At 40.0% G+C, this 22,745-nt stretch overlaps 1 protein-coding gene and 1 long non-coding RNA gene across 2 annotated transcripts in view; one reads left to right on the top strand and one right to left on the bottom strand.

Annotated features, from left to right (window-relative positions):
* The window catches only part of myom3 (myomesin 3), a 66,627-nt gene that overhangs the window by 29,017 nt on the left and 14,865 nt on the right, over positions 1 to 22,745 (bottom strand). The window contains exons 4-14 of the mRNA XM_074653057.1: positions 21,243 to 21,390; positions 20,031 to 20,188; positions 18,715 to 18,807; positions 18,161 to 18,249; positions 14,950 to 14,994; positions 10,272 to 10,403; positions 10,026 to 10,187; positions 6,811 to 6,952; positions 4,690 to 4,889; positions 2,574 to 2,627; positions 119 to 246 (exon numbers count right to left, since the gene is read on the bottom strand). Coding sequence (XP_074509158.1) covers positions 119 to 246; positions 2,574 to 2,627; positions 4,690 to 4,889; positions 6,811 to 6,952; positions 10,026 to 10,187; positions 10,272 to 10,403; positions 14,950 to 14,994; positions 18,161 to 18,249; positions 18,715 to 18,807; positions 20,031 to 20,188; positions 21,243 to 21,390 — 1,351 coding nt within the window. The remainder of the gene's footprint in view (positions 1 to 118; positions 247 to 2,573; positions 2,628 to 4,689; positions 4,890 to 6,810; positions 6,953 to 10,025; positions 10,188 to 10,271; positions 10,404 to 14,949; positions 14,995 to 18,160; positions 18,250 to 18,714; positions 18,808 to 20,030; positions 20,189 to 21,242; positions 21,391 to 22,745) is intronic.
* LOC141778677 (uncharacterized) overlaps positions 17,205 to 22,745 on the top strand; it is a 119,273-nt gene continuing 113,732 nt past the window's right edge. Inside the window, exon 1 of the long non-coding RNA XR_012596116.1 lies at positions 17,205 to 17,309. This is a non-coding gene — a long non-coding RNA (uncharacterized LOC141778677). The remainder of the gene's footprint in view (positions 17,310 to 22,745) is intronic.

Raw genomic sequence — 22,745 nt, 5'->3', positions numbered from 1 at the left:
TTGTTCTTTGGGAGGAAAGAGGTTATGTTTAGGTGAGGGGTAAGGGGATAACTGTCATCAACCAAGATCCCCAGAGTTATTGTAATATGAACATTTGACTATGTATGTGTGGACTGACCCGCTCCACGTAGTAGGTGAGCGGCTCCTTGCCTCTGGGTTCAGGCTCGGTCCAGCTCAGCACCACGTAGGTGTCGCTCACCTCGCAGGCGTGGACGTTTGTGGGAGGGAAAGGAGCTGTGACCTGACCTGCACAGCAGCGAGAGGAGGAGGAGGAGGAGGAGGAGGAGGACGAAATAAATAAGTTAGAACAAGGTCAGTGTGAATGAGAATGTGGAGTCCAAAAAGTGCTGGCGGAGTCTTTTTTTAGGCTCTTTTTGTTAAAATATTTGCATCAAGAAATTCAATACTTTTTCTGGTGGATTTGAGTCAAACAGGCTCACAATGTGTAAGATTTACCTGGCTGCCCCAAATTTCACCTCCATAAGTATATCGGATAACATACAGTCAAATGGCTTGAGTCAGCACACTTTCAATGACTCTCCAAGTCACTCAAGGACGATGCAAGTGTTCAGATTTAGTCAAAAGTCTTGTCTCTTTGTTTGTATCCCCTGAAGAGTTACAGAGCTGCGGTGTGGATCAGACAGGAACTCCAGAGCAAAGAGAGAGCCGTGAAATGAGAGATGCTGATCTGGTAGAAGCAGCAAGCCGGTGTGTGTCAGAGAGAGTGTGTACAGTGCAGTCTGTAAGTATATTTCATTGTAGTAGCTCTGCGCTCAAGCCCATTTGATTTGAAACGAAACCATGACTATGAGGTTAAAGTGCTGATGTTTCCTTTTGAGAGTGAGGTGGTTGTTCACATCCACATTGGGTGAACAGAGTAGGACAGAGTAGGACCCTTTTTTATTTTAGGACAATACAGCAGGACGATGATTCTAAACATGCAGCTAAAGACACCAAAGAGATGTTTAGGGTAAAAAAGTAAGCGTTTCTTTTTGATCATTTAAAGTTGTATTTTGTGTTTTTATTAGGGCTGTCAATCGATTAAAATATTTAATCGCGATTAATCGCATGATTGTCCATATCACGATTAATCACAAATGAATGGCACATTTTTTAATCTGTTCAAAATATACCTTAAAGGAGAATTTATTAGTAAGTATTTAAGTATTTAATATTCTTATCAACATGGGAGTGGACAAATATGCTTGCTTTATGCAAATGTATGCATATATTTATTATTGGAAATCAATTAACAACACAAAACAATGACAAATATATTGTCCAGAAACCCTCACAGGTACTGCATTTAGCATTAAAAAAATGCTCAAATCATAACATGGCAAACTGAAGCCCAACAGGCAACAACAGCTGTCAGTGTGTCAGTTTGTTGTAATCCAAGCTACTCCATACTGTGTTGACATCGCTGGGCCGGCCGTGCATGCTTTTAGTTCATGTTGTGTGTGAGCGTGCTTCACTGGCTATAGCTCATGGCCACCGCTCTGCACTGCTCTCATGTGATAACGCCATCCCGACCGACGGCTTCTTCACGGAAGCATATCACCTCCTCCGGTTGCAACGTTAGCTTTGAGATGCTGGCTCAGCCATCTCCATGTTGAGAGCTGTGTGGAGGCAATAGAAATGCTCCCCATCTCACATTTAGCACCTTTAACACACTGGTACGAGAGTGGAATCGCTCCTTAATTTCAAATCCAATGTGCTAGAATGCAGATTCAAAATAACTATCACTGTCATTTTACTTTCAGACCTCACTGTATGTGTGTATACGTGTGCACACTACTGGTGTACTTGTGCCTGGTGACTACACTATGGTCGGCCTTTAAACAAACCTGTGCAGTAGTCTAGTCTACAAACAACAACTACACATTTCTGGAGTCAGGCAGCTTGCGAAATTGGCTCCACCTCAGCTGTAACAGGTGTTATGAAAATGTGCATAACCTCTGTAAATATTTAAATGCTTTCTACTTGTTATGTATTTGGTAGATTCAAATAAAATGTTTGTCACGGTAGGTGAAAAATCTCGCAAGGGTTGCTTTGTCTCTCTGTCTTTTGATAAAAAGAAAAAGCTGCACACAAACACATGTGCATGCTTTCTCTCTTTCTTTACACACTCTCTGCTCCATTAAGGAATAGGATAAAGGAAGTATGGATGCACTGTGTTTGCTACATTTATTTTCTGGTCGCCTCCTCAAACACATCTTCCTCCTCCTCTCCCTTTATCTCTGTCTTTGAGTTACATTGCACAAGGTTATCAGCCCTCTTCGCAGGCATTCAGCCATTATGTGCACTTACCAGGACACCGCCAGGGACTGTTCATTCTTTTCATTTCTGCAAATGGGGGAAATGCTCATTGCCTCAGCTATACAATTACTGCAGCTCGTTGTTAAATATAATATGAAGATGCATTAAGCCACGAGCCCGAGGCGGCCAAAAGGCGAGGAGGCGGCAACCCCGTGTGCCAGTAAAACATAGATGTTATTTGGAATCACAGGTGAAAATGGCATCTTTTTTATGACAAAATTATACACTGTGAAATAAAAACATGGCATTCTCACCTTCGAGTTCATCTTTTGTGATGGTGATCGTCTTCCCTCTGCCTGCTTTGACCACTGGGAAACGGTGGGAAGAGAGGGAGATAGGAATAAAGAAGGAAGTCACATCAGGGTAATGAAGTTATATGGGCGCCCATGATAACACTATTAGCGTTAATGTTAGAGGAGCAGCCACTGGTAAGAGAGAGAGAGACAAAGAGGTGAGAGAGAGAGAGCGACATGGAAGGATGGAGAGCAGGCTGGAGGCAAGTCAACCTTCTGTCTGTCCTTCATCTGTGGTTAATGATCCACAGCATCTGACCAGAGCCCATCTGTCCTTCCTCTAACACACAGTCGCACGCACACAATGATCTACGTTACATCTGATTCGATCACTCTCATCCCTCCACTGTATTATTTAAAAAGTAACCTTTTAAGAAACAAAGTGTTCCACTCCAGGATGCTATGAGGAAGCTGTCACAGTAACCTTCGAGCTTTACAAAATGAGATTCACATCTGTTTTCTCTGGTGGTGCTGAGAGCTTCTCAGGTGTAAACACAGCAACTGAGGCAGATGAGGTGAACTAACAGCAGGAATGAGTCGCTAACACATCATTGCTGATGCCCTTTGTAGTAGCAGATGCGAACGGGGTGACAAATTAAAGGAAAAACCTGAATAAGTGAGAGAAGAATCAAAATAAATGCAGATGCTTCAATACAGGACACCAGGCAGGCATCACTGAATAGTTTGATGAGTGTGAAAATGATGTGAATCGTGTGCTATGACCTCACAGTCACCAACTCAACAGAAGGTTTTGGAGCGATCAGCGCTCTAAACTATCGTCAAAACACCAAAGGAGTATCTTTTTTAAGAATGGTGTTCATCCCATCAGTAGAGCTCTGTGTACTGTAATTTAGTTGTTACCAGTGGTTAACCTCCGGGTCTGAAAAGTGAGGCCAATGCTGAAGTTACTTAAACTTACATTCTTTCTAACAGCCAGCAGGGGGCGACTCCTCTGGTTGCAAAAAGAAGTCTGATTGTATAGAAGTCTATGAGAAAATGAGTCTACTTCTCACTTGATTTATTACCTCAGTAAACATTGTAAACATGAGTTTATGGTCTCAATCGCTAGTTTCAAGTCTTCTTCAATACAGCATGATGTTCATTTAGTAAATTATGGTCCCATTTAGACTCAAATAAACCATAAAGCAGGGTATGCTTTAGGGCGTGGCTACCTTGTGATTGACAGGTCGCTACCACGGCGTTGTCCGGTCTGGGAGTTGTCTGTGTTTTCGTCTTACAACTTTAACCCTTTCAGAGTGTGTTTTCATTTCATGAAAGTTAATTGTAACATTTTGGTTGCTTAAAAATGTCTTAATCAGCTTTCAGCTGTACTTAGCTCCACCCTCTCGTGTCACTTCTGGTTGCAAAAGACCACCATGGCGATGGCCAACATGCTGAACTTGAGGCTTCAAAACCATAGTTCACAAACCAATGGGTGACGACACGGTGACTAGGTCCGTTTCTTATATACAGTCTATGGTCCCGACCAAGGAAAACATGAAGTCATGTGGACTGACAGGTTCATTTTGGGGTTTAACAGCAGGCCATGCTGCACCATGTGTTTAATTTATCTTCTCCGATGAGCTCAGAAATACATAATTGAGTGTGAGCATTAATAATACAGACTACAACTGAACCTTGTATATTATTATGAACAGCTAGAAAATGGGACAAAAGAGGCATCTTGTAATGTAACATTACGGGGTGGGAGGGGGGATAGTTGTGTTGCCGCTTCTTATTTCACTCACTTTTTATCAGGGAGTTGGTGCACGGTGTGGGACACAAGCTCGTCAGCACGTCTCTGTTTTTAATAGCTTTTCTGATTGAAAAGCCTACGTGGTTACTAGATGATATTGCATACATTTCTCGAGAGCTCATGATCAGCATATTGATTTGATAGTGGCTCGGCTTTTGAATTCATGCTAAAATTACATATCTGCAATCACTAAATGCTTGTGGTTGGTCTGCTTTTGCTTTCATACCACAAAAAATGAAGTTTGTTTGACCCAAATAGTTTGTTTCTTTAAATGTGTCACCCCTTTGTGTTTCTCTAGGTGTGGTGATGTGACTGTGTTACCCATGGTCCTGGTGTCTTTCAGGGGGTCTGCAGTGAGGACGGGCTCTGTAGCCTTGGAGGGACGCCCAACTCCGGCCTGGTTAACAGCACGAACTCTGAACTGGTACAGAGTTCCTTCCTTTAGCCCAAACACCGGGTAGTAGCACATCTTCTGAATATGCTCATTGCAACGCACCCACTCACCCTGAGGGAGTTCACATCTGAGAGAGAAAGAGAGAAAAGAAAGAAAGAGAAAATACATGTGAATAAGAGGTACACAAAGAGCAAAACACATAATGTGTGAACAACTTTATATTCAGTCTGCAGGGTGTAACATTATGAAAGCAATTTTAAAGCATTTTAGGCTGCACAACAACACATCTAAGTCAGTAATTATCCCACCAAGACCCATAATTGTGAACAGAGACCATCAGTAAAAAGAGATTTTTAAAGTGGAACGCGGCTCAAATTATACAGCATACATAACAAACTGTTGCCACTTGCAATAAACAAAGACAGAAAAGAGGGCAGTTTTCTAACCATAAGGGGGTTGCTAGGGAACTAGGTATCTTACATTTTACATTTCCCTCTCCTCACGCAAAAACATTCAAGAGTTGCATCTTCTGCACTGAATAAAGAAGGTATGAAGAACACAAATATACATACTTATGTTCTATTTAGCAAAAACACACATGGAAATGCACAAATGCACATGCTTTCTCTCTCTCTACAAACACACACATGTACTGTATGTACACACAGTTACAGGACGATCCTGATTGATCGGTGTTGGTGATAAGTGCAGCACCTGTTCTCCTGCGGGAGCCTTTGACTCGGCTGTTAGCGTAGTGTCGAGGGCTGATAATTACCATGTATACCATCCATCTCATGAGAACTCTGCCAAATAGATACAACACCACTGCAGGCCGCCACCACCAACGCCATCTTTATCTGCCCCAATCCAGTTTCCTCACCAGCAGCATGCAGAGTAAGACGAGGTTCAGCAGGATAGTCTTGCTGTAGGTCTATTGTTGACTTGCAATACAGGAAATGGCCGTACGTACGATCTCAAATAAGACTTTTTATGGGGATTAAATCAACGTGAGTTCATTGTAAGAGATCTAATCTTTGTGCTGAATATGCCTGGCAATGGAAAATAAAATGCAGTCAAAAAACTTTAAATTTTACCCAACTGACCTCTAAATATTTGTTTTTACTGAAGCACAAATTCTAAATACATTTTAAATCCCTGGTTAAGCATCTCGGGAACATTTTATTAAGCCATATGTAATGAAAAGGTATTTTTACTGTACAGTTTATTATTGTTTTGAAGGACAGCCCACTTCTTCCACTCAATAATCAATTGACAGACACCAATAAAATTGATTGACAAAATACAGATACATTTTTATCTCTCAATAATATGATAAGAAACACAACACTAAATAAAATAGAAGAGAAATGAAAATCAAATATAATGAAGTCAAAAATTAGTATTTTTTTAAAATATTTTAACAAAGCAGATTTTGATTGATCGAACAGACAACAAATCAGCACCTATTTTGACAACTGTTTAATCGTTTTACACATTTTCCAAGCAAAAACGCCAAACAATCTTTAGTTCCAGCTTCTCACTTTGGAGGATTTGCTGCTTTTCTTTGTCTAATGTGTAAGAAAAGTAAATATCTTTGGTCTTTTGGCCAACTGATTGGACAAAATTGTATTTTTTTTTTATGTCAGCTTCAGCATTTTTCACTATTTTCTGATATTTTATACACCAAATGTTTACTTGGTTAAAAAAAGAGAAAATAACTGACAGATTAATTGATCATAAAACTAATAATTAGTAGCTACTTATGATTATTAGATTTGAGATTTTTCTACTGCCTTTCTTAAATAACTTTTTTCAATTTCTCTGCTGATCCAAACCCTTGTCAATCATTTTCCAGATGTTATAGAAGCTGTTATTGGAAGTCTGTATTCATACTTAGCACTCACAAAAAATTACGATAAGTGGATAAAATTGGTCGTTTGATAACTTAGATCAATTCAACTTAATAACCAGTCTTAATTGCCAGAGAAGTGAAGACAAAAATTCCTGAAAATTCCCAGAAAAATTCAAAATTTCAGGCCAATCCTCACCTTTCCACATAATAACCCTCCACAGGTGAGGCTCCATCAGCACTGGGTGGCTGCCAGGTAAGGAAGACGTAGTCCTTGTTGATGTCAGATACCTGGACCGCCAGAGGAGAGGCGGGGCCTCCTATCACTGCAGCTGATGCATCTGCAGCATGAGGAGGAGAGAGTCAGTTAACTGAGGAAGGAGATGGAGAAACTGGAGCAATGGAAGATATACTTTGGGAGTAAAATTACAGTAGAATTAGATCAATAGGAGCTCTATGAGTCTGACATTGGGGGCTAAAAAAGGAAAGAGTGAAAGAGAGAAGTGATGAGAAACATGGAAGTGAAGAACATGAAAACAAGAGCACATTATGTGAGGAAAATGTCATCGTGGAAGCACTTATGGTATAGACTGATATAAGAAGTGGACGTAGTCACTGTGACGTCACCCATTGGTTTGTGTCCTGCCATATTGAAGCCTAGAGTTCATCATTTTGGCCAACGTCATCTTGGTTGGCTTGGTTGTCGTGTTGGCTTTTTGCAACCATAAGTGACACGAGATGGTGGAGTTAACCACAATCGAACGCTGAATAAGACATTTTTAGGTGACCAAAAAGGTTATAATTAACCTTCATGAACTGAAAACACACTGTGAAAGGGTTAAGGTTGTAAGACGAAAACACAGACAATCCCGCGACCGGACAACGCCGTGATAGCGACCTGTCAATCAAAAGGTAGCCACGCCCTAAAGCATCCCCTGCTTCATGGTCTATTTGACTCTAAATGGGACCATAATTTACTAAATCAACATCATGCTGCATTGAAGAAGACTTGAAACTAGCGACTGAGACCATAAACTCATGTTTACAATGTTTACTGTTTAATGTTTACTTCATACTTCTATACTATCAGACTTCTTTTTGCAACCAGAGGAGTCGCCCCCTGCTGGCTATTAGAAAGAATGCAAGTTTAAAGCACTTACTCATCGGCTGAAGTAACATATTAACACATTTAACTCAACATAATCTATAGAATCACGACCAGTGGATGTGAGGAGACAGAGGAAATGAGGAAATTATGCTAAGCGGATTGAAGTGATCGGATGTGTTTACAAACCTTTTCTTGAGGCTGGGAATACATGTTTTTTTCAACAAAAGACACGAGCCAACATCAAGCACATCTCTTTCCTGTTTTAAATTTGCACCCTAGCCCTCCCTTTCCCTCCTTCACTTTCATTTGTTTTTGCTCTCCTGTACTGCCTATTTGCAATGCAGATATGATGGATGAATGAAGGAGAAAACCCACGAGCAGGGAAGTTCACTGATTCACTAATTAGTACCTCCGGCTCTGGTAACAAAGCTCCATAATAAGAGAGAGAGAGACCAGTGCCAAGATTTTAAGGGAGCTTTGAAGGAAGATTTTGCAGTAAAGTGTTTGCGTACATGTGTAATGTATGCGCTAACCAAGTTCATGAATGATTCAGTGCACATTATACTGTGACTGTGGCAGTTAAGGTGCAATACATACATGAGTAAGCACTGGAATTATATTGAAAGATGCCAAGCTTCCTTACAGAGCTGCCCAGACACATTTCAAATGTTTGATGAGTCAAGTGGGGGTTGTTCTCCGGTTTATTTGCATGCGGCAAACAATGTGTGAGAGAAAATAGCCGTCTGTGAAGAATATATAGTTTCACTGAACAAAGTTAACAAGGCCTCTACAGCAGAACAGCTTGATTGATGGTGCAATTTCCCCGTATGAATCAGGCTAGTTTGCTGACAGGAAATGAAAGTAGACCCAAAATCTGGGGAATGCAAATAGTGTTTTGAGTGAAAGTTTCGATCAAAACACCATTTATCCTGCTTGGGACAACAAATGATGATTCCATCCGCCCAAAAAACACAGGTATTTTTATATGCAACGGTCTCGAGGTCACTCAAAAGCATCTGTCAGGTTTTTCAAACAGTAAATGGATCATTTTAGAATGAAGCATATCGTTTGAAACGTAAGTTTGCAGCTTGTTTAGAGACACCATTCGGTATTTGAGGGGGTTTCTGATGTGATCTGGTGTGACAGCTATTTACATGCCGGCTCAGGAGAGGTGTATACTTTATAAAGAAAACCCAAAAAGAGTAGTTTGACATTGTGGGATGTGTGTGATGACAAGACTCCATAACCTTTAACTCTTAACACTTAGTTTTTTTGCACGGATTAAACAAACAAGATATAACATTGTTTAGAATAATGTTAATTGGTGAGCTTTCGAGGTGTTGCTAGTTAAATTCTGTTAACTTTGGACAGTGCCAGGCTAGCTGTTTCCCCCCGTTTCCAGTCTTTGTGCTAAGCTAAGCTAACTGGTTTCATATTTAGAGACTTTCTTGGCTGGAAAGTGGATCAGCATATTTCCCTATAATATTGACAAAATAATCTCAACACAAGGTCCACTTACCAGCCTACTCCAGGGCTTTCAACCATCTCACAGTCTTCATCGGTGATTGGAGTTTGCTCAGTTGTGACCTGGAACTTCGGTCTCCATGACAACTGTGCAAACTCCATCAGCGGATGAAGGCTGTGAGATGGTTGAAAGCCCTGGAGAAGTAAGTGGACCTTGTGTTAAGATTGCTATGCCAAACTATTATTTCCAAGGTTTAAAGATTGAACCTTTACCCTCAAAATCCTAAACATTTCATTGTAAAACACAATAAATACCAACATATTGTGATATAAATAAATAAAAACAGCCTGATGTTTGAGAAACAACTTAATAATCACACCTTTTAAAAATGTAAAGGACCACAAAAAAACAGTAGGAACAGTATTTTCTAGAGCTGCAACAATTAATCGATTAAGCGTTGCAACTATTAAATTAATTGCCAAATATTTTTGATAATCGATTAATCGGTTTGAGTCATTTTTTAAGAAAAAAAAGTCAAAATTCTCTGATTCCAGCTTCTTAAATATGAATATTTTCTGTTCTTTTTCCTCCTCTATGACAGTTAACTAAATATTTTTGAGTTGTGGCCAAGTCATCTTGGGCTTTGCGAAACACTCATCAACATTTTTCTCCATTTTCTGACATTTAATTTCTGACATTACATAGACCGAACGACTAATCGATTAATCGAGAAAATAATCGTCAGTTTAATCGCCATTGAAAATAATCGTTAGTTGCAGCCCTAGTATTTACATCAAAAACACTTACATATCGATTAATCTGTTAATCTGCTGGTCCTCACCTTCCACATAGACATAAGCACTGTGTTCCTGGATGTCGTCCCAGGTCCTCAGTCGAGCCGTGTAAACCCCTTCATGCTCCTTGTGTGCAGCTTTTAAAGTGATGGAGGCCTTGTCGTCAACTCTCTTAATGTCCACATTGCTAGACGGATGCAGCTGGATTCCTAGAAAAGGAAACAATTAGCCGACAAACCTTAAGCACGCATCTAAATTTGGTAAACATCAGACTCATCTTTAAACGTACTTACCATCTCTGAACCAGGTGACCTGCTGGAAGGGCAGCAGATCTGAGCTGAAGGTACACTGCAGGGTGAGGCTGTCACCCTCTGTCACCCAAGTCGGGGGGAAGGTGCTGCCAAACTGGGTTTCATGCTTCAAGGCTAGGGGAGAGAGCAAAGATGAAGGAGGAGGTGACATGATAAGAGGGACGGAAAGATAACGGGGAAGGAAGGGAGATGATTTAGAAGTAGAAGAAACACAAGAGGACTAAAAAAGAGGAAAACTGGCAGACAAATCAGTAAAATAGAAGAAAAAGAAAAAGGAGAAAAATTAAAAGTGAAGCACTTTTTTATCAATATACACACACATTCGCTTTCCTCACTGGTGCTGGGCTAAGATAACACTGATATTGAAAAGTGGGTCCACTCCAGATACAGCCTTACAGCAGCAAAAAAAAATCATTTTGGGTGGATGCAGCACTATAAAATTGCACAGACCTCCTTTGGGCTGCTACAAAGGAAAGAAGCATGACAGGTAAAGAGGAGAGGAATCAGGAAGCAGAGGATGTGCAGGAGGTAAGTGGCAAGCAGGAAGATGTATGCTGATTCCTGATGATAAGAAATGAGAGCTCACTCCATCATCTCCCCAGCTGTTTCTCCAAACCTGGTCAAATGAAATGTGTCTATACCATCGCTTGTGCTCAGTTTTTCTTTATTCTCTGCACATTAGCAAAAACAAGCTGGTCTTTCCTCAGTTTCTCTCACTACCCTTATGAAAAAGTAGTATACTTCGAGTTTATTTTATGAAGTATACATAAAGTAATAATAATATTAAAGTAAAGTTGAAGTATATATTTTCCCAACTTTATGTAGTAAGTATACTAATATCGATGTACGAGTAGTATACTTGTAAGTGTACTACTTTAATAAATTGGCCCACTTTTTAGTTTATAAAAGTATGTAAGGATAATAAACATTGAGTACACAACTAGTTTACACATAAGTTTTATTTTGTTCTGTAACTATACCATAAGTATACTTTATAGTTTACAAGTTTTATACTTGCAGCCCACTTTTTAGTTTATGAAAGTGCACTTTAAAGTACAGTGTACACTCTCAGTAAACTACTAGTTTAATAGTTTTTATAGTGAAGTACACTTGTAGCCCACTTTTTAGCAGAGATTCGAGTCTGCTACTCAAGGACACTTAATTATACTATTCTTAAGTATATCTCGATCAAAATATTAGTAGGCCTATAAGCAAAATTGACTTAGAGTTTCTGTATACATGTCAGTGTGAGCCAAGTATACTTAAGTCTACTTTTGTTAAGCATATCTCTGATAAGCACATAAAAAGTAAACTGAAGGTATATTCTCTTATTTTGAGTTTAAAAGAATTATATAAGAAGTATATATATATATAATTGTCTGTAAGGGTAGTGGCAGGGAGTGAAACTGAACTAAGCAACCTAGAGGGTCTTAAGAGATTTTTTATTTTACTTTGAAATTATTTTAAAGAGGCGACAAAACTGCATACAACCTACACACATCTAATCAGAACAAATACATGTACAGATCATCATTCCTTATGCAGGGATATCTTTTTTTACTCTTCTTTTAGCTGTCTTGCGATTACACTGTTGCTGCACCTGCGTCAGTAATATGTAGGTACATAATGTAACACATTCCCCACACACTCAGAAATTAAGTGGCAATCATTTCGAATGAGGCTTCATCAGCGCGTAATGTCTGTGGGCCCTTCTTGCTGCGTGAATGTGCTGAAGTATTGCATGCTGCCATTTTAAAGTAACTGATACTTGATTATCTCATATGGAGCAGATCATATTTTACAATATCAATCACTCAATAAACAAAAGCGCAACTGTGGTGAATTTATCATAATCATCACTGCGCTGAGGGAAGGTTTGAACGATGAGATCCAAGCAGTGCGTTTTGGATGAAGCTATTCACGTTCCTGTGATAGCCTGGAATGCTAAGCAGAACTAGATCATTATAAGAAACATCTCACAGGCTCTCAGATGCGAAATGGGATTTGACAAGACCTCGTGGCACACGTATCTCTCACTTCCAGATTGTATTGCTTCAGTGCTTTGACAAGTGAGAGAATGGCAGCTGAAGAAATTACTTGTCAGGAAGTGTTCACTTTAAAAAAAAAAAGTCACATCTTCAGCTTTTTCTGCTGTCTTCTGTTGTTCCTCCGGGGGATGCCTCTCATCACTGTCCTTTGTCTCTTCGCGCTATTGGATGAAGCAGAGGGTCTATGTCTATTATGGCTATGCAAGTCAGCATAAAATGGCCTTTTTAGTTAATTAAAGTTGCTTCATAATTTTCATTTTAAAAGCTTAGTTTACAATCTACTCATGACTTGGCCTTGAGTCATTTAAGAGTAATAAAATTAACTTTCTTTTAAAGGAAAATGTTTAAATATGTTTGCCCATCAATACTTTCTTGCTGCAGACTTAAATGTGACACTGGAAGACACCGCTTTGCAAAGGAGTCCAACAAGCAACACAAATAGTCAAAGAAGCAGACAACAGTTAAACATATCCCTACTCGAATCCAATTATGTAAACCACTACTGGGTGTGGAAATGAGACAATGCACCCATAATGTGTTTTGAAAGAATTATTTTCGAGTAAAACTGTCTGATTGCACGGCTAAGCCGACAATTAGAACTGCAGATCCAAGATGAACCAGAATGAATCTCTGCAAGATTAGGAAATAACTATTTTACTTCCAAATACCAGCGAGTGGTTAAGAATATATGGTTCAACAGTGAACTCTAGCTGAGTGTCTGCTTCCAAGCAATACAGTTGTTAGTACAATGTTCATAATCATAATAAAAACTGAAAGGAATTATATGGGCTTTATTTCTTGGACTTGGGAAATCTCACAGATGTGTGTGATATGATGAGAGTGAAGATTTAATTATAAGAACTCATAAGTCTCATTCTCAACAAGAGAATATATAAAATCTCTATATGAAACAACAGATTTCATTCCTCATTAGCGTTTTCTGATCTCATGCCCCTATCTGCAGGACAACATGCTTTTCAAAATAGATATGACATTTACGATTAGAATTACCGCGTCATGGTTGTATGTCTCCGCCAACCAGTCAAGTTGCAGTTTACATCCATATCTGACAAAAATATCATTACTTCATCACTTTATCCTATTAGACATTTGTTTGAAATTGTCATATGAATTCTTGAGTTGTTGCCAAAAAACATGTTTTTTGAGGTCAAAGTGACCTTGACCTTTGAACACCACATCAGTTCATCCTCGAGTCCAAGTGGATGTTTGTACCAAATTTGAAGAAATGGGCTCTAAGTGTTCCTGAGATATCAAGAGAAAGGGACGGACATAAGATCACAGTGACCTTGACCTTTGACCACCAAAATCTAATCAAGTCATCCTTGAGTCCAGGTGGACATTTGTGCCAAATTTGAAGAAATTCCCTCTAGGAATTCCTGAGATATTGCGTTCATGAGAATGGAGCGGACGGACAACCCGAAAACATAATGCCTCCGGCCATGGCTGTCGCCAGCATGGAGTCATAAAAATGATTCATGTGCCTTATTTCTGACCTGCCACTGCTATAGATACGGTTAGGGGCGGCTGTGACTCAGAAGGTAGAGCAGGCCTTCCACCAATTGGAAGATTGGGTCGATCCCCGGCTCTTCCAGTCGCATGTTGAAGCGTCCTTGGGCAAGATACTGACCCCCAAATTGCTCCCGAAAGCTGCTCCATCCATGTGTGAATGAGCGTTTAAATTATATCCTGATGGGCAGGTTGGTACCTCACATGGCAGTGTATGAAGTGTGCGCTTTGAGTGGTCGTATCCATTTACCAAATTTGAGCCCTGAAACTACTTGGTTACAGTTCGGTAAAGATAATCATCGTGGTCATGATAAAAAAAGATGAATGTTGACTGTTTGAAGGAAACGGTTGACGGTGGTCTCCCCTGTCAAAATTACATTGCTGCCCCATCCATCAACCCTGACCTTCTGCCTAAGAGATTTCGCAAAATATTGTCATGCTACTTCTGCCTTTGCTTCTAATAGACAACAGTCATAATTCACATTGTCACAAGAGGCCCTTTTTAGGTCAACAGGTTCTTTTAAGCATGTGAACAAATGACCTATGCTGTTATTCAAAGCAAAATACCAGCTCTCATGAAGAGCTACCCGGACTAGATACTGAGCTACATGCAGGTACAGGCTGAAAATGTCATGATCCCCACACAGGGTGGAGACGAATCTAGGCCAAAGAGTGCCACCGCCAATATGTGATGCTCCACAGCTTGGAGCAAAACGGAATAAATCTCCTGCTGTCCCTGAAATGAAATATACATGACTGTCGTTTTTGCTCCTTTGGAAAAGCGAGTCTTTCTATCCCTACAGCAAACTATCCCACAAATAGTCTTACTTACATTCATGGTCACGCACACCCACACAGAAACATAAACTCCCATGGCAAACAAACGGCGTCAACGCACCGCTACCTTTCAGTGCATCCGTGTCTTTCTTTATGAAGTGCAGCATGGACAGCAGGGCAGAGTGTTGTGTCACCGGCTTCAAAGCTAAACCAGCCCTCCCTCGTTCGCCGGTGGAGGGAAGGACTTCAAAGGGTGGCAGGGAAAATGAAAGGGGACACTTTTCATTAGGCCCTGGCATGAAACTTACCGGGGGTCTGCGAATACTCTGAACCAGCCACGGCTCCTTGATATGCTGAATCGCAGGGCAGCAGAGCGGCAGAGCAGGACAGATTGGAGAGCGGCAGCGAGGGGGTCAGAGATGGAGACAGAAACAGAGACAGATGCTGTGAAACGAGATGCGGCACACAAATCAAACCTGGCCTTGCCACATTCATGCAGGTCACATCTAATATTCCCTTTCACCTATTTTTAACAACCGAAGAAAGCGTGTGAAATATAGATGACAAGGAGAAGTCTTGAAGTGCATCATTAAAGCCATAAACCATCTAATTTATGATCTACAACATTAGGGAACTTTACTGCCAGGCACCGAGCAGGTCATTTAAAAGATGTAAAGAGATGTCACAATGCTGCAATGCTCAATGTAGTAGATGTTTGCCTATTAGTCACCACTGTCCTCATTATAATTCATAATGCATGCGTGCTGCAAAGAGATCTGTTTTTCTCATCATTTTAATCTGGTGCTGATTCTCATCCAAATATCAAATTTATATAGAAAAAACTTGGATGATTGGGATAAAAACTACACTGTGCACAGTGAAAAAAACACAGAAAATAGCAAAGTAGAAATCATTCCCTTTGGGCTGTGGGCAATATTGGAGGTATTAGGAGGATGGAGATATGGATAATGTGGTCAAATTCAGCCACGACGGTGTCAGCAACCTGGGGGCATTAATGAATGTCTGTGCCCCTGCAAAAGAAAGTGAAAATTGAAATGCCAATTTTAAAGCCCGATCGATATTGGTTTTCTGTTTTGTTAGTCTTGTTGAAGGTTAACAAAATAATCAATGTCTCAACGAAGAGGCCCACTCACATTTTATTCCCTAGTACAGTATGGCTATTTGGAAATTGTTTATCCAACGTGGCAAACCATACGGAATCTTTTGATTTGACACATTTCCCCTCATTATTACTTAAGTTAGTATTTGACAGCCTAAACAATATAGGCACACACATTAAATAGCCTATAATAAGGCATCTGGTGTGTGAATTAGCACAGTTTTACAATCAAAGTTTATTCACTTAGTTTTATTTCATAAAAGTGTATCATTTGATGTTAGCAGAGGTGTTTCAGCTTTTCAAAAAGGCTGATGAAATTCAAGTGGATTTATTCTTATAATTTGAGATCAGGGGTTGTAACATATATGCTAATTTCATGACTCTTTTTTTAACCTACTCTTGTTCCAGTCGCATGTAATTGAAATGCAGAAAACACAAAATCGGTAGTGTCTAGAAGGGAATAACCCGCAAATTGGGGAAACTCTCGCGAGATGGTTAAGATTAGGCATTGATCTCCAATAGTTAAGGTTAGGATCATATAGGATAGGTTGTCGGGCGGCGAGTCTTGCAAGAGTTTTTGCACATTTTGCAAAATGCTTGTGCAAAATACTGCTGCTTGCTTTTTAACTAACACTTCAAGACGTGAACACATCACCCCCATACTTTACTCGCTCCATTGGCTGCCAGTTTGCTTTAGTAAGCTCTTGATATTTGTTTTTTTAAAGCCATTAAACGGCCTCGCCCCACCTTATTTGTCCGAGATTTTAACTCTCCGTGAGCATAACAGGGTTTTGCGGTCATCGGGTCAACTTGTTTTAGAAGTCCCGAGGTTGAGGTATAAGCTGTGGGCTGATTGTGCTTTTGCTGTCGCTGCCCCTAAACTATGGAGCAAGTTGCCCCCTGATATACGCACTGTCACTGACCTAGCACTTTTTAAATCTAAGCTCAAAACCTTTTTATTTAAATTGGCTGTTAATACCTAGTAGCGCTGTGACATTTTTACTGTGCTTTTATGTACCTTTTTATGATTTTATGATATGTTATGTTTTTATTCCTGTTATTTCTTGATGTTAATGTAAAGCACTCCAGGTACCTTTTGGTTATTGTAAAGGGCTATACAAATAAATGTTGATTGATTGATTGATTGATTGATTGATTTTTTCAGATCTCAGATCAGATTTCGCAATTTACGGGTTACCTTCTAGACACGACCATGAATATATTAAGAAAACAACACGACGGACAGGACCCACAAAATTGTTCGCCATTTTGGGAACAAGGCGACGTCAGTCATTAGTGTGAGTTGCCTAGCAACAAAAACCACCTGCCAAGCTAAGGGGCGGGGCTTCGGTAACGTGGAGACGGTGGAGGATAGTAACCAGTAGCAACACCTTCACCACTAATTCAAGTAAAGTTAACTAGCTAACTTCATATTTAATTTAATTTCGTAAATTAATTTTTTTCTTCGTTACCCAAGTCTTCACTAGCAGTAGGGAGCTGGACGTTGAAGCACATGTCGAGCAATTCAGGCCGAGTGGAATGAAAAAAGTGAGTAAAAATGTGCTAATCAGCGGCTACGTCATGTTAGACATGTGCCGCCCGTTAACACCAATACTCTGTTTGTTTCCACGGACCGGTTCAAGTACCACCAGTCTACAACTTGGGTAACGTTTGATTTACAGCGTCAGACTGTTTATTCACTAATTAAAAGCGCTCACTTGTGATGGTATTATAGGACAAAGACTGGTAGGAATATATCAGCCTAATGTCAACACATTCTGCATAACTTTACTGTTTCTACATCCAGGAGCTTCACAGACAGATGGCCCAGCTAATGGCAGTTTTTCCCATCTAAAGTAACAATTTTTATCTGGACAGATAACATAAGATTGATGATTTATTAACAGGAAGAAGATATTCGTAATGGCTTCAAATGCAACATATTATTTATATTATTATGTTTGTGTACAAAATGACTAAGCTTTGTTCTCTGTCTATGCTTGGACATGTATCAAGCCTATACAACAAATACACTAGGGGGCAGTGTCATCAATATATAACAGTTTTTGAGTAGTGTGTGTGTGGAGTTTAAATGGACCAGTTGTGACAAATACAGTTGCTCAATGCTGATGCTGACAGGTGTATGTAGTTGAAGGTGTGTGCACCAGGTTTGAAAAGCCTTCACATGGTGTAAATCCTGCAGTGTATATGCTCTTTGGACTGGTTATATAGCCTTTAATCTTACTGATATCCTCTCCCGGTGTCACAGTGACCCATAACCAGTTTAGAGCCCGCGACAGAACTCTTGTATTTCAGCAATTGCATTGTAACCCATCTTTGTATAATACATAAAGGTTTTCCAGCAGGGTGGAGATGATATGAAACAGGAAACTACTCACAGTTCACCACAAGTGTTCCAAATGTCATAGCTTCACCCAGGGGGCTCTTGGCTACCACTTTATACTTGCCAGCATCATCAGGAGAGCACCTAAGGATATAGACATTTATGTAACCAGAGCAGAAATAAAGATGTGTCTGTAGTGTTACAAATCTTTGCTTTCATTGCACATTTTGTAGCAGTAGTAGTAGTAGTAGTAGTAGTAGTAGTAGTGTTGTGATGGCTGTTAAATTATTCCCAAATACAACATGCGACGCCTTACGATCAGACCACTTAACTTAATTGACTCTTCATTCTATGACGTTAATTAATGGAGCAGACTTCAGCACCAGCTTTAATTTCTGAGTTTGACAGCCACATTTTTTATCTCATAACACCACCATTTCCTAACCTTACCCACAATTTTCTTAAATTATTAATTTTATTCTAAATTAATGAATGGCAAGGTCGTGCTATGCACACATGCCCTATCTTACGCACCCCTGCCTCGTACTCGGTACAGCTTCCTGCACAGAGCTTTTCAGCCTTAATTAGGGATTTAAGTTAGTGACCTACCTTCTGATCTCCAGCGAGTTAAGACCAAATTTTTGTTGAAGACCGTAATTCCATGGTTGGTCAGACATTCGCAGTGGCACACCATCCTTATACCTGAGGTAGGAAGTTAGAAATAGATCAGAGTGTGTTGAAAGTTTCTTTTTTTGAATATCATAGGAAAAGTGAACAATGGGCTTCACTTCAATGTTTAATGATCCTGCTCGCTGATTACTTATGCACGTCTTTCACTAATCAAATGTTAGTTTGGCTGAATCTATAACAGCCAGAAGGCCCTTTGATCTCTCATTCTGTCTTGTGCTGGGCACAGTTGAGGGCAGCCTTTTGCAGCTCATTGGGCTCGATGGGTCCCATATGGGATGGTGAAACCCACAAGCTAGCGAGTTATCTGGATCTCAGCTTAGGTTCATGAATACTGAGCACACGCAGTCTATTCATCAGCTAGTCTCGCAGCAGCTCAAGTATCAAGGTCGACAGTTCGGCACGTTGCCTGAATTAACACAGGTAATTTCATATTAATTCAGAGCGCAATATTCAAGTCAGGGTTCAGAAATGTAGTGTCATGACTTTTGTTTTTTGCAAGCAACTTATGGAGTTTGAGTGTAACTTTGTACCTAACCTACCTCCTTACGTCTCACACTATACTTCTAATGATCGCATGACTAATTCAACAGTATTTCACTGTGTCATGTCATGGATGAATTATTGATACAATGCAGGGCTGCAATTAAGGACTATTTTATGATTGTTTTTTCTTCGATAGAGCAGTTGATCTCTTTCTCTATAGAAAGTCAGGAAATGGTGAAATAACGTCTATTAAAATTTCCCATAATCAAAAGAGGCATTTTACAGATGTTTGTTTTATTCGTCTCGACAGTCCAAATTCCAAATATATTTAATTTGCAGTGATATAAAAAAGAAAAGCAGCAAAAGATCACAATCAAGAGGCTAATAAATAAATGAATAAATAAATGACTAAATTAATGATTTAAACGATATGACTTAAATGGTTATTTAATTAGGTTTTTGTAGATTGACCAATTGATTAATCGTCTGATTGTTTCAGTTCAAATACGGTGTTAAAGTAAGATATATCACATCCTTATACACCTTATGTAGACGTTCCCTGAAAGCTGTAACTTTGGGCCATGCCACTTTTTCTGCTAACCCTTTCCAACCAAGCGAGAAACTAAATTAAAATGACCCCAGTGTACAGTTCGACCCGAGCAATAGACTTTAATAGAAACGGCTGGAAAACAAATCACTGTAGGCCAATGGCGGCTAAAAGAATGGAGTGTAGCAGAGACAGAAGTTCTTACCATGTGACCTTTGGGGGTGGACAGCCCTGAACGACACAGGAGAGTGTGACCGTCATGCCCTCCCAGACAGTGTGAGCCCTCAGGGGGACTGCAAAGTCTGGGGCCTTCTGACTCAGACGCTCCAGGTACTTCATGTGGGCAGATGCCTTCTTTTCCGCCTGGAGCACAGAAAATGATAAATATATAGATTTAGCAGAGAAGAGGAAAAGTAATGTATTCAAAAATATGTTATGTATCTCTTAAGTAAACTTTATTTTCTATAGCAAGAAGAAGAAGAAGAAGAGAAGTGCGTCATAAGTCATTAAAACAGAATAAGAGAAACAAATAAACAGGAAACACAAAAATGAAACCGTAAATAGTCTGGATAATGTGATGCTGGAGAAACATCTTGGTAAACAAGAAGTGAAAAAAAATACATATATTTAGTACCAACCACTAAAATACATTGATATTTTTATCTCTGATATATCAAATTTGATTAAACTAGGTCACTGATGTGACCTCGTTTTTCTCAATGCTGTATTTTTTTTTAACATCTGCTCTGCAGCCCATCTCAAAGACAGACTCGCTTTGTTACCTTCGCCAAGGAGGTTAGGTTTTCACCAGCGTTGGTTTGTTTGTTTGTCTGTCTGTTAACAGGTTGATGCTGATGTCGTTTGTTTTCTTACTGAAAAAGTTCACGTGATGTTGCGTGACGAATCAGGGAAGGACATGTCATGACTGATGAGACCCAATCAAGAGGTGAACGCAGGTGTCTGTGTCATTGTTTTCAAAGATCTCTGTTTCTGTCCGTCCAGACTAAAACGCAACCCTGGAGTTTTAAAACTAAATCAAGGTCAGCAGCGTTTTCAAACATCTCCCTTTTAGGGGCTCAAAAATGCCGAAGTAGTGTGGACGCTAGGCATAAACATAGCAAAAGTTATGTGTTTTAAAACAAAAACGTATTAGTGTGAATGTAGCCTAACTTAACTTGTTAAATGTTTAAAGAGTTTTAATTACCAAACAGGATGGAATTTGCCCATAAAGAACAGGTTAGCTCACATATGATAAACCAGACAATCATCAGACAGAACAGATCCAATAGAATTTAATTGCATGGACATCATCAGTAGTTTAGTAGTATCATGCACCAAATTATTATTGTTTTGACAAAGCCGAGTACAAGACAGTCCGTGTTATAGGTCATTCCTGAGACCAAAACTTGACTTTTACCTCCTTGCGAAGGGCCTTTTTGTCAACGCGTCTGCGTAACGCATGCTGGTTCCTGATCACGTCTACCTCCACCTTCTCAGCCTCGTTCCCAAACCTGGTCCACTTGTCTCTGTGATACTCTTCAGCCAGAGTATCCTTCAGGATTTCCCTGGGGGAAAACGGCATACATATTTAATAAACTGTATTCAGGACTATTGTTTTTTTCTGTTTCTTTGTAATTGTAATTAGCTAATATGGGTGGTGAATACAGGATGCAGATGCAGAACACATAGATTGTTGCAAGCTTTACAACGCAGCAACATTCAAATTACCAATTCATACATAATACTGTCGTACATTTGTGGAAAGTATGTTAATATGCACTTTTGAAGTGTTCATTTTCAGCCGCACAATATTTTCAACAAAGATTAGACGGGAAGTAATTTGCTTCATCTGAAAATTTTGAGTAGGCTGTCAAAACAATTCAGACCGCCATCAAAGGAGGTGACAAGAGTAGAAACAGCAATTCAGACAAAGGTTTGAACACAATTTGTACACGGTTTGTAACACAGGTCGACCTCTGTGAGAAACACAACAGCAATTTTACATTGATTCCTTTTGGCACGTAAGCGTTTCTTTCTGTCCCAGTCCATTTGCAGACAAATGCTAGTTTTATATTTGGCAGTTTGTCGTTTGAAAGGCTCAGCGACGAGGTCGGTGGTTTGCTGCTCCACTTAAACCTTCGTGTCATTTCACATGAGCACCATTCTTGCACACGTTCAAAGGTTTCGTGAAGTTGTTTTTTTTATGAGCCTCGCTGCCACTGCTGATTCACATCACGTCGAGGAGACGGCGTGCTGGTACTCTAAAACTCTCTCACATGATGATGTGTGCCTCTTCAGGACTCCTTCAGGTGTGGACAGGTCAAATTGTTGCTGTGTCGCCGCTTGTGTGACATCCTTGACTTGCCTTTCATCAAGTCGGTTGGCATGGAGATGGCAGGCGGTTGTGATCTATTCACTCAGAAGAAACTAATTTGTATCTTTCTTTGGATGGGCAGCAAGGTGGCATAGTAAGTAGGGAAAGTGGGGACTGCGGTTCGACTTGCTTTTGGATCACGTCCTCGTTATGTAGGGGTCGGGTGAATCCCCACCAGCTCTATGGCTGTTGAACCGGCGCTCTAAGCTCTATGTAAAGGCTGTCAAACAAAACCAGAAGGCCCTATAGTAGTCTATAATATATACACGTATGCGGTATGTTGTAGCTGTGAATACCCCAATGTAGCCTGGCATCGCACATTCTCCTGTGAACATGCAGTTCATCCATATGTATCCATATCCATATAGTATATACGTACTCCATCACTCACCGTCATGAATGTTACCTGCCTTTTAAATGCAGCGCTTTAATACTCCTCTTTCTCATCGCTAGAGGGTGTGTGTGTGTATCTTGAACCATCTTTTGATTGACAGTCCCCAGGGCTTAATTATTTGAACATGTACTTCACACACGCATTGCCACAAC

This window comes from Sebastes fasciatus, chromosome 12, assembly GCF_043250625.1.
Source record: "Sebastes fasciatus isolate fSebFas1 chromosome 12, fSebFas1.pri, whole genome shotgun sequence".
Classification (NCBI taxonomy): domain Eukaryota; kingdom Metazoa; phylum Chordata; class Actinopteri; order Perciformes; family Sebastidae; genus Sebastes; species Sebastes fasciatus.
The sequence above is the reverse complement of the archived record's forward strand: the minus strand, read 5'-3'. Positions and strand labels throughout refer to the sequence as shown.